The sequence below is a fragment of the Tyto alba genome, unplaced genomic scaffold, assembly GCF_018691265.1.
Source record: "Tyto alba isolate M040663 unplaced genomic scaffold, T.alba_DEE_v4.0 Super-Scaffold_8, whole genome shotgun sequence".
Lineage (NCBI taxonomy): Eukaryota > Metazoa > Chordata > Aves > Strigiformes > Tytonidae > Tyto > Tyto alba.
In genome coordinates, this window is record NW_024881329.1 from 21,805,354 (window position 1) to 21,817,256 (window position 11,903).

Here is an 11,903-nt window from a genome sequence, read left to right on the forward strand (position 1 = left end):
GCGGAAGGCAAAGCGTTAACACCAAGAACGCTTCGCTGTGAAATGACAGAACTCCCTCAGTCACTGTGACCAACGCGCTTTTAAACCCAGGCGTCAAACTGAAGGTCTCTGAAGTTTATTAGTTGTCAAGAACTTTGCTGGTTAAGAGGGGAATATTAAGCTTGAGCGCACCTCCCTACATTTGCACCGTCTGCCTCTTCTGTGACACACACCAGGACTTACCCTGCTGGTAATCAGCAGAAGCTGGTTGTTATTGTTTCTTTTAATATCGGTATCGCTGCCGCCTTTGTGCAAGAAGGGGGCTACCAGCTCGGGATACTTTCTTGCAATCTTATCATGCTGCTGTTCTACTTTTTAGAGCAGAATCTGCTATTACAGAAAGAGCCAACTGGAGCTGTCTTTTGAATGATAAAAACGTGACAGAGCTTGAACAGCTCTGTCAGTGGCTCAGGCATACATCACCTTATTTAATGCTGTGGAAAACAAAGGTCGGATTAACAGGCCCTTGATGACTCATTTGCAACCCCATTAAAGAGTACTGGATCTTATAACCAAGTTCTGCCCTTAAACAGAGGTCCCTCTCCAGCTTCAGCAGCATCTGCCTGTACTTGTTCCACCTCCAGCAGAAACTGTGGCACATCCAGTCTCTGCCGGGGCTGAACCGCAGCCATTGGGATGAAGGCAAGAACCACGCTTAGCAAGTCCCAGGTGAATAAAACCCGCCTGGGAGCAGCCAGAGTTTGGCAGCATCAATGCTAACAACCAAGAATTCCTTGTTACGGCAGTGAGATGAACAGAGGTGGCGATACATCTGTTATTTGGAGGTGTATCTCCCACCTCGCAGACGTACAACTAACCGAGACGAGCACCATGTGTGCGCTGGCATCACGAGAGGAAAATCTCAAATATTGAGACCAGCAGAGTGAAGTTAAACAATCCCTTCATTCCTCCTCCCCACGGAGCAGCCTCTTGCTTCATCACTCGATTGCAAGTTTGCATCTGGTAAAACGCACAGACCGTAGCTCAGGATTTTGATCCAGCAAGAGTGTGCAAAGAATTATCCTTGCCCTTCCCAAACAGGATAAGCAGGATTTAAACTTACAAAGTATTAGTGAACCTTACTTCTTATTCAATATGAACATGCCAATCAGGTTTGAACTGGATCAAAAGCCAGTACAAGCTTTTTTCTTCTTCCCCACCTCACATCCAGTTGTAGCTCTAATCACATTCAGTTCTCCTCTCGGCTGCTGGCAGCACAGCAATCTGACACTTCCAAACGCTGCATTTGTTTGTGCTTAAACTAACTAAAGGTGGGAAGTGGCAGCAGCCACCCTGAACATGCAGTATTGACACTCACATTGAACAAGGCCACAGAACAACCACTCAGTCCCCCAGAAATCAGAAGCAGCTTCCCTAAAATAAAAAAAATTAAATAACAACAGATTAAAAACACAGGTTAGGTGTCAAAATTGCCATCAGCTAATTACAAACAGCCAGCTCAACTCCTAGCTTGCCTATCAGCCAGCTTGCTGTTTGAAGGATGAGAGATAGGAAACATTTTCCAAGAACATACAAAAAAGGTATGTACAGATCTATTCAAAACGCAGTAAATAAGGTCTTAAGTGGTTCCAGGTTACTCTCATCTCACATCTTCTAGAAATAAGTGTGGGTGATTGGAGGAATTTACTTGTCTATTCTATTCTTCCAGCTTCCCACAGTACAACTGCAATCAGCACCCAACCCACCAGAGGGCTCTGCTGCAGGCTGCTAGACTCCCCTCCTCGGAAGTCTGGCAACGATGAAAATAATTTAAAGAATAAACTGGCTTTTTGCTTCAGCCAGTAAGTCTTTAATTTAAAAAAAAAAAAAAGGGAATTAAGAACTTGCCAGGATGCATTCACACACCTGGCTGCTTTTGAATGAACTGTCACAGGCAAACAGCATTGCCAAAGGTCACATTTTGATGGTTTTAAGCAGAAACAGCAGCAGAGCATTGTATTACAATCAAATCTAAAGAGGTGAATTGCAGTTGCTCTTGCTTCTGCTTTGTACTGTGAAACCAGCTAGAGACAAAGGAGATGGCAGCTGCCTCTCCTGAGCTTTCAACCGTGACGGTCCAAATTCAGCAGGTTCAAAGGACGGTTTCTCTTCCAGCAGCTGGCTCTACCAGTGTCTTGAATCCACCAGCTCCGGGCGGAGGCTCAGCTTCTTCAGAGTTTCATACCCCACCACGATGACGATGGTGGAAGGAGTCGCCGAGATGATGCGGGCAGAGAGGCCTTTAGTCAGGCCCCAGGGTCCTTCCTCTGCCATGAGCTGTCTGAAGGTGAGGATGATGGAGCTCTTGCCTTCCACCTGCAAAGCCAGAACAAATATTCACAAAGCTGCCAGACTTCATGCTGAGCTCCTCTGGGGCTCTGCTCCGACTGAAGATTCTAGACACAACAGATCAGCCCGTCCAATAACCTTGATCTAGTCTCCAGAACTCCCTGAAGGGGGGAGGGAAGCAAGAAGTCCTAAAGAGGCAGCAGTAAGTAGGATTCCTAGACCTGTCTCCTGCTTCCTCTCACCTGCCCCCACCTAGAAGGGGCTGGATCAACACAACAGCTCAAGTCTCACTAAAACGGACACTGCTAGAAGCACCTCTCCTTTTCTGAAGGATGCCACATCTGCTGGGGAACATCATTTGAGCAGTCAAAGGAGGCAAAGCCAGACTTGCTACCTGAGCTGCCTCCTATTAATGCTGAGTGCAAATTAAGCAGCACAGTATCTAGGACAAAACAACCTACGAAGAGAGAGAGAGAAGGGGAGCAGTTTACCTGAAGCCACAGAGATCAAAGAGCTGAGACCGAACCCCACCCCTGCGTTGCGCTGTTGTTGCAGGCAGACATGCCAAGCAGGCTGAGCACTTACCTGAACCCGAGCCCTGATGACATCCATGGGGTTGGTGAGCGTGGAAGCTGTTGCAGCTGCAAGTGGCCCCGATATAGCTTGCAGGAGGAGATGGGGACAGTCTTTAGGAGTCAAGCTCGAAAGCTGTTCTGGGAACAGGAGGGAAAGTAAAGTTTCAGGCGAGTGGCCGCTTATCAGTTCCTTAACTCGATCAGCTAATTTAAGCTGATTTGCAGTGGGCAGAATTCCTGATTTACAACCTGTCACCTCCTCCCACAGCATGTCTAAGCAGCTCTTTCTGCATCAACCAGAAAGTTAGCAAAGTGCCAGTAGCAAGCCCATAAACACCCCGGCGCCTCTGTGCTTCATGCTACAGACTCTGATCAGCTCAAACACAGGCACTTAGACCTGCTGGGCAGAATAAGCTTGTACATCCCCAAAACAGAGCATGGAAACATTCACCCTCCTTCAAATGGCAGAGGGGAAACCTTTAGACAAGGCTATTGGAAGTTATCTGCAGAGATTCGCACAGATCCAGAAAGCTTTCACTGTCCGAGAGATATCCCCACGGTCTCCTGGCTGTGGGATCTCTGAGGAAAAAACCACTACGTACTGCTCATCCCAGGGATTTCCTCATCCTGCTCCTGCTACCTGGCAACTGGGATTTGAATCTCCCACACTTTTGTTGATTCAAGTTGTACAGAAGACAGTCCAAAAGTCCCAGTTTCTTTGGATGATGCGGTGGTTGTGTCTATCTGGCAAGAGGGAATGAAGCTGCTCTGTTCTCCACCCAGAGCACTGATCGGAATCGCTGCCAGCAGTGTACTTTGAGCCCCGAGGAAGGTCCAGTGACCCTGGCTGCTGCCAGCCCAGCCCAGCACAGTGTCCAGGGACGGAGGACTAGAAAAGGCAGCCAAAGCAGAGATGCATTGACAGCCGGGGCTTATGCTCACCATCATCCTGACTTCCACTGCAGAAAACTAGGAAACAGAGCAAACATCTGAAAGAGGCAAGCTCTGTTCAGTCCATATCAACTTGTTCTTAGACATCCGCTTTCGAACCTTTTTGGCATGAAAATCTTACAATTAATACAGTAGACTTTGGTATTAAAATTTTTTGACGTGGAGTGAGGGAGCACTCCCACCAAATTCAGACTGGACCAACCACCTAAGCTGCTGTTGCCATCTAAATGTAGCACTGATGCATAGCCAGTGCTCCCCATTGTTACCAGAATGTGCCCACTCTGAAAAGCAAACTAGACATTTGAGACACCTGTATTTTTAAAAGCAGGTGATTTCCAAGATGTGCTTTAAGCCTAGTACGTTGAAATCTAAGCCTCTCATTATCATCACTTTTAGGCAGATTGCTATTAGGTAAACATTAGTCTAAAAACCACATGCAAAGCTGCATGACAAAAATCTAAAGGATTATCAGGGGGAAAAAAATAAATCTTAGCTGATCATTATCTTTAGTATTTGGGAACACCCTGAGGATTACCAGAGCTGAGCTAGGGAGAGAGAACGTACTGTTAAGTGCAGTTTTCTATCACAAGGCTTGATGCCAGTTCTAAAGCTCTGGAAATGGAAGCATGATCTTAAGACACAAAACCACGGAAGAGTTGTGGTCAACTGCTCGATGCCCATGTGGAGAGCAGTGATGAGTGGTGTTCCTCAGGGGTCGGTGTTGGGACCAGCGATTTTTAACATCTTTGTTGGCGACATGGACAGTGGGATTGAGTACATCCTCAGCAAGTTCACCAGTGACACCGAGCTGTGTGGTGCGGGGACACGCGGGAGGGCAGGGATGGCATCCAGAGGGACCTGGCCAGACTGAAGAGGGGGGCCCGGGCAAACCTCATGGAATTCAACAAGGGCAAGGTCCTGCCTGTGGGTTGGGGCAATCCCCAGCACAAACCCAGGCTGGGTGAGGATTGGCTGGAGAGCAGCTCCAAGGAGAGGGACTTGGGGGGTTGGTGGGGGGAAAACTGCCTGTGAGCCAGCACCGTGCACTCACTGCCCAGAAACCAACCGTGCCCTGGGCTGCAGCCAGAGCAGGGAGGGCAGCAGGGCCACGGAGGGGATTCTTCCCCTCTGCTCCGCTCTGGGGAGACCCCCCTGCAGTGCTGGGGCCAGCTCGGGGGCCCCCAACATCACAAGGACACGGAGCTGCTCGAGCGGGGCCAGAGGAGGCCACGGAGATGCTGGGGGGGCTGGAGCAGCTCCCCTGGGAGGCCGGGCTGAGAGAGTTGGGGGGGTTCAGCCTGGAGAAGAGAAGGCTCCGGGGAGACCTTCAAGCGGCCTCCCAGGGCTTAAAGGGGGGACAGGAAAGGTGGGGAGGGACTCCTTATGAGGGGGTATGGGGGTAGAACGAGGGGTAACAGTTTTACACTGAAAGAGGGGAGATTCAGATTAGCTCTAAGGCAGAAATTGTTCCCTGTGCAGGGGGTGAGGCGCTGGCCCAGGGTGCCCAGAGCAGCTGTGGCTGCCCCCTCCCTGGAAGGGTTCAAGGCCAGGTTGGACGGGGCTGGGAGCACCCTGGGCTGGGGGAAGGGGGCCCTGCCTGTGTCAGGGGAGTTGGGACTGGATGATCTTTAAGGTTGCTTCCAACCCAAACCAGACTGATTTGTCTCTGCCTGTTGTTTGGTTTTGCTATGAGATTTGTGGCTCTATGAGTCTTCTTTCCATACACAAGACTCTTGAGTCCATGTGAACTGAAAGACGAATTATACTTACACGGTGGCTTCAAAACTCTGCCCAGTGCCACACAACAGCCTTCCTCACTTCCATGCAGAAAGCAAGCATTATTTGGAATTAGCGAAAGAGAAAGTTAAAGTAGATGCATCAAGTCCCTCTTGCCTGGGGCCATCTAGTTTTAAGCCCTCTAGCACCGAGACCCCTATTCTTTAAATCTGCATTTAAAACCATGCTGCTCTCAAAATTCCACCCAACGTCTGCAGAATTCGTTTAAACTGGATACAGCTATTTGTTTCAAGACAGGTTCTGCTCCTATCCAATAAACAAAAGCAAATCACGTTGGGTCCACAGTTTCAGAGTTGATCTGAGGGGCTTTAGGTCTCCTGGGATAAGATACATTCGAGATCTCTTTTCACTTACCGGCATAGAAGTGGTAGAAGGGCCACCAGACTGCACTGTTGGGGATATAGGTGAGCAGCGAGGCCACGTAGCCCCTGTAGAAGCCTCTAAAGCCATCGGCCTTGAAAATCTGTATAATGATGTCCTTGGTTTGGCCAAAGACCAACATCCGCTTGCCATTTTGGTTCTGCACCTTAAACCTGCCCATGCTTTCCCCCTTCCTCTGCATCATGAGATGCTGGGAGATCACATCGATGGGCACCGTGATGCTCTGGGCCACCAAGGAGGCTGAGCCACCTGCCACGAGAGACTTCACAGCATTGTTGTTGTTGTACCGTGACACATACTTTCGAGTGAGCTCATACGTTGTCACATAGCACTGTCCAGAGATCAGGGTGAAAGTGTTGACCAAAAAGCCACGGTAGAGCCCAGCTGTCCCTTCTGTCCGCAGGATTTTCACAAAAGCATCAAAAGTCCCGTTGTAGAGGCTCTTGCCCTTCTGAACCTGCAACCGTGTCCGGATGAGTGTGAACGGGTAAACACTCACCCGGATCATCATAGTCATGCAAATCCCAAACACATAGAATTTCCTTTTGTCCAGGTGCTCCCACTCAATGATGGGGATGTTGCGTTTGTCCTCCATGACTCCTTGCAGTGGGGGAAGAGAGGTGGTATGCCCCAGATCTACCTCAAAAGTACAGAGCAGATCCAGGCTCAGCCCTCCTATCTTGATTGACTAGACTGGAAGTGCTGGCATCTGAAACGAGAGACACTTTCAGCAGACGATGATGCACCCAACTCAGCTAAAAGCAGGCTACTTCACCCAACTTTGCTGATTCTCCTGAAGTACACAGACAGCCCCCGCAGAAACTGTTCTGCTGGCAGAGTGGTGGGACTGTAACCTCAGGAAGCAGGGCCGTACCACGTGGCTGATGGCGGCACCTTCTGATGTCACCGTAGCTATTCGATAAACTCTAACAGCAGTCTGCACACACGGCGGTTCTCACTACAGTCTAGACTACTCTGGTGCAAATCAAAGCTCGCCAGACTTTGCAAAGCAGTTTCAGATCCACAGAGGAAGAGCACTGCCCCAACCGCGAGCACTACCTTTTAACGAACACGCAGGAATCTGGACTGTCAACCAAAGCAGCTTCTCCCCAGTCATCCTGGGTTTGTGATGCTTCTAGAAGTCAGGATGTCACTTTTCAGTCCCAGGCTCTGCACAGAGAAGGAAATGACAAGTCTCCATTTGTGTTCCCAGATTCCCTGCACAAATTAGATGTTTTTCTGGCTGTTTCCATTTCAACCTTCCTAAAGCTAGAGGGTGATGCAAGCCAGGGAAGGGGGAAGAGAGGATGTGAAAAAGAGAAGCAACAATGGGAGAAAAAGAGAAATGCAAACAGCCACGTAGAGTTCTCCACATTGATGACCAAAACCCTGGAAAGAAAGGGTTAAAAGTCCCCACCCAGGGATCTCAGTTGAGCAGTGCCTAACTGCGCTTTTTAGCTAAGGTGAGCAAAGTTCATCCTCGCTCCCAATACCGCATCACCGCTTCTGGTCTGATAACTCTCACAAACCTGTCACCCTTCTGGTTTTGGCAGGCTGACAGTCCCAGGAACGGAGGAACCAGGGGGGAAGGTTCCTGGTTCAGCCTCCCCCACTGCCGACCCTCAGCCTGGCTCCGGCCCCTGCCGCACCACCGCTGCGCCTCATCCCGCAAGCAGCCACGTCCTGGCACTCACCAACTGCTTCCCCAGCACAAGACTCTCGGTAGTTCCATCCGCCCCCCTTTTAGCTGTAATTTGCTCTAACTTGGTGTATGATTAACCAAGCTTGAAAATAAGCTAACCTCCTCGCAAGGCCAGGCATATACAAGCAAAAAGCGAAAAGCATCTCGAAGAATCAACTCAACACGAAACCAATTACTTCAACAACCACAAGAACTTTCTTTCCGTATCAAAAAAAGTCTACGGGTCTTCAGGAGTAACAGGCTGCTACATTTTTAGAAAGGGCTTGACTGCAGCTGCATCACAGCTTATAGTTCAGGCTCTGGCAAACAGGTATTTGATTGAAGTCATTGCACAGGCACAAGCTGAACTGTTGGAGAGCAGAGCAACACCGAGTAGCTCCACTTGCATGTGTAGAAACTGGAACAAGTGTGCCAAAACCAGAGAACTGAAAACAGATTTACTCTGAACGTAGACCGAATGAGAACTCAAGACGCAGTCAACGCCATACACCAATCTGGGGGTCATTTTACATTATCAGTGTAATGCAGGAAGACCACAGCATAAATTTCAGGCTTCACGAAAAGAGCTCAAACAGCCAAGAGCCATTTGGTTAGAAACGCAGTAACAAAACAACAGCAATTATTTACCTCTGGCACAGAGAAGAAATTATGATTATGAAATTATAGTAGGGGGGTGCTATTAACAGACCATTTCATTGCCTATCTGCCAACAAAATATTTGTTTAACATCAGCAAATGGTGTAAAGGCTGCCAAGGCTCGTGCTGACAGGCAGTGAAGTTAACAATACCCACGGGCATCCAGGTCCAACAGGGAGGGTGGGGGAAATCCTATTTTACCTGATACAAAGAAAACTACACTTCATTGTTACAGTCAAATGACTTGACAGATAACACATAACAAATACCATGGCTTGTCTAAATAGAAGGTGCATTGCTTTAATTATAATTACAGTATTGCTGGTTCACTAATACAGGCGTAATTAGACAGCATAAACTTCCCTACACAGGAATTACCTGCACACAGCACCTGTGAAAACATCATTTTGTTCTTGTTAGGAGTCCTGCTAGCTTAATATTTTATTATTAAAAAAAAAAAAACAAAAACAAACAAACAACCAAAGGAAAAAAAGGTCTAGGCAATGCAATTTCCTGGTGAAGCCTGAGAGTTTAGTCCATACTCCAAATTCCTCTGTCACCCAAAACCTGGAATGTAACAGAGCTCCTCATGTGAAAGGTAAGGTGTACGTGCTAAGAAAGGTCCTCATTGCTGTAATAAGGGAAATAAATAATAATAATAATAAAGTATCCCTGATTTTTATTTAGTTTCACGTACTGTAGTGCTTTGCTTTTAGAATTTAACCATAATCTCCTTGGGGAAGCAACTGTACTTTCTTTGGGCTTTTACTAATAACTGTTGTCGTTCAGGGGAGTTGAAGAGGGAAGGCATCCCGGCCTTCGATTTGACCACCATGATCACAGTTCTTGCTCTGCCAAGGTGAGAGTTTTGCTCAGAGCATTTATTCCTCCACAAATTAAATCTAAAGCCTTGCTCAGAGCAGTGTTGCATTCAGTTTCAGTAACTCTCTGATGATCTTTCAAGTAATTTGGGGGAGACTGATATAAAAGTAATTGCTAAATCTCAAAAGAACTGACCTGCCCTCTAAAACGAAATACAAGTACACCAGCTTCCCCTTCTCAGGTCACGGAGCCATTCAGTACTTCAACACTTGAACAGTTTCCATGCCAAAACTACAACTTCAATAGATTTATACACGTGGTGACTTCTCACTATGAATAGAAAAGCATTTCTCAAAGTTCTGCCTAGAAATTAAAGCAGAGGATTACCAAGCAGACTGTATCTGCTTTTGCTTTCTCGCTGGTTTGTGGCATGACCTACAGGATACAGCTTCAGTCTTCTAAACACAGACTGCAACTTAGTATGAACCCCCCCACAGTTTACATCCTCTTTCATACGGCCTCATCAATCTGTTTCTCCAAACCATTTTTGCTGCAGCTGTTTCTAAACACAATTCTTTGGCAAATAAAGACAGGGCCTTTGTGTACCCCTGCCCAAGGATGTCTCCTGCTCAGCATACTAATGCCTTCGCACTAGGGCCTGGGAACCATCCAGAAGCAGGCGGTGAGGCTGCCTTCCCGAGCTCCAACTGCCACACACGGTTTCCTGTGGAGATCCTCTCAAGTGGGAAGGCACGAGATCAAACAAATCCACTACAAGTCTCTCAGATTTGAAGCCTTTTATCTGTGCCACACTACGCCGAACCCGGCCTAAGCAGGCAGCTCCGTTTTCAGTCTTTACTGTTGCTCTCCTTAAATTTACCCCAAGATTGAAGCGGATATCAAAACAGCCTCGCTGAAGAACTGCAGTCCCTCTGCCAGCAGCTGTCTGCCTGTAAACGATGAGGCAGAGACACTCTAAGGGCAGCGCTTCCCAACCCCGTGCTGCCTTCCCCCCACCTCCCGTGCGCAGGGGCCGGGCAGCTGGTGCAACCGCCCACCCTCCCACCTTATCGCTAAAGCCACCAGCGCTTACGTTTGGCCAGTCACACACACACAAAAAGAAAAATAAATCCGATGTGCTTTTCTAAAGGCGGAAAACGCGGGCAAAGTTTGGCACGGTACCCGCTCAAGGTCACCGAGCGGAGCAGCGGGGGGGGGGGGTGCAGCCGTGGAGTTTTTCCCAGCGCCGTGGTTTCACGCCCACCCCCCCCCCCCCCCCCCCCCGCCGCGTCCCGCAGCCCCGGGGACCACCAGCCCCTTCCCTCGGGCTGCTCAATAACGTAGCGCCCGCCGCCTCAGCCAGGCGGGGGTCTCCCCAGGCCGCGGCCCCCCCCCCCCCCCCCAAACCCCTCTCCGCACCCCGGTTTCCCCCCCCGCCAAGCCAGGCCTCCCGCGGCCCAGGCCGGGCCCCCGCCGCCCCCTCACCTCAGGCCGGCTGGCGGGAGGCCCCCGCCCCGCCCCGCCCCGCCGCCGGCCGCTCCCGCCGCCCCATGGCCGCTCCCCCATCGGCCGCCGCCGGCCGGAAGTGAACGGCGGCGGCGGCGGCGACGGCGGGGCCTCGCGCGACGCCCGAGCAATCAGCGTCCGAGCGCCGGCGCCATCTTGGGGAAGGGCTGACGCCGCTCCGGAAGAGGCGCCGCGCACTTCCGGCCGCAGTAAAGAGGGCGGCTGTCCGCCGTGCCCGGGGAGGGGGAAGACGGGCGGTGGAGGGGGTGCGCATGCGCAAAGCGGAATGTGCCCTCCCCTTAAAGGGACAGCGCCGAATTACAGCTCTTAAAGGGCCAGCGGCCTTTTCACGACGGGGAAGAATTCCCGTGCTGGCTGGTGGAAGGGCACAGGGCACGGCGGGGTGGGGGGGAAACAGCATCGGTGCACCGAAATGAAGGGAGTGATGGTGTAAGAGAGCCCATACCTCACACGTGTACTGCCTGTTCCACCCCCTGCATTGCACAGACATGCACACACGGACACGCACACACACACGCACATGCACACTCACATGCACACGCACACGCCTGAAAGCCAGAGGCCACAGGGCCTGGCGCTGCCCTCCTGGGGCTGCTCCTTGCACCCAGCAACACGACGCCGTAGCTTTTCCTTTTTAATAAAAAAAAAAAAAAAAAATCGAATGTACAAAGAGCAGGGAAATTTACAGCTGGTTTGTCTTAAAAAAAGAAGGCTCAACGTCATCAAAAAAGCAGCGGGGGCCAACCCTGGGGTGTGGGGGGCCAGCTGGTGAGAAGTGGGGGGGCTCCCCCGCCGCGGCTATCTGGGCACCCAGGGTGGTGGGGAGCGGGGTGGGGAGCTCTGGCAGCACAGGGTGGGTGCCCTTGGGGTCGGCCCATGGAGCCCATCTCTGGGCTCAGCTTTCCCCATTTTGGAGGTTTTATGGATCCCAGGAGTTTTCCCGGGGGTGACACCACTGTCAGCCACTACCAACTCTGCCTGTCCCCACCCCACGTCCTTGCCCCATGGCCATGTCCTGCCCCTCAGACCCACGGCCACGTCTCTCCTCTGCGCCCACATCCTTTCCCCATCATCTCGTCCCCCAGTCTCCCCCCATCCCACCCCCTCACTGCCTCCCTCACGGCTCCCGGGGGGCCCATCCCACTCTGCTACCCCTCGCCACTATCCCAAAATGTTACCTTATG

The 11,903-nt window shown here is 50.7% G+C and overlaps 1 protein-coding gene across 4 annotated transcripts; it reads right to left on the bottom strand.

The window, feature by feature from the left end:
- Positions 1-99: 99 nt before the first annotated feature.
- SLC25A44 (solute carrier family 25 member 44) lies at positions 100-10,865 on the bottom strand. Of its 4 annotated transcripts, none has more exons than XM_042785069.1 (6): positions 10,678-10,865; positions 10,073-10,142; positions 7,092-7,202; positions 6,006-6,741; positions 2,914-3,041; positions 100-2,355 (listed from the first exon to the last, which is right to left on the bottom strand). In XM_042785069.1, the coding sequence occupies exons 4-6, from the start codon at positions 6,625-6,627 to the stop codon at positions 2,164-2,166; spliced, it is 942 nt and encodes a 313-aa protein (XP_042641003.1). In that variant the 5' UTR covers positions 6,628-6,741; positions 7,092-7,202; positions 10,073-10,142; positions 10,678-10,865; the 3' UTR covers positions 100-2,163. The 4 variants fall into 4 exon arrangements, with proteins under 4 accessions (XP_042641003.1, XP_042641002.1, XP_042641001.1 ...); XM_042785068.1 differs by having other exon boundaries at positions 9,388-10,142; XM_042785067.1 differs by lacking the exon at positions 10,073-10,142.
- Positions 10,866-11,903: the final 1,038 nt, after the last annotated feature.

Bases quoted from the DNA above. Each gene is read 5' to 3' on its own strand.
- SLC25A44 (XM_042785067.1), bottom strand. From the start codon at position 6,627: ATGGAGGACAAACGCAACATCCCCATCATTGAGTGGGAGCACCTGGAC. The intron at 3,042-6,005 runs GTAAGTGAAAAG...TCCTGTTCCCAG, and splicing joins CTTCTACCACTTCTATGCCG to AACAGCTTTCGAGCTTGACT. The intron at 2,356-2,913 runs GTAAGTGCTCAG...CTGGCTTTGCAG, and splicing joins TCATCAGGGCTCGGGTTCAG to GTGGAAGGCAAGAGCTCCAT.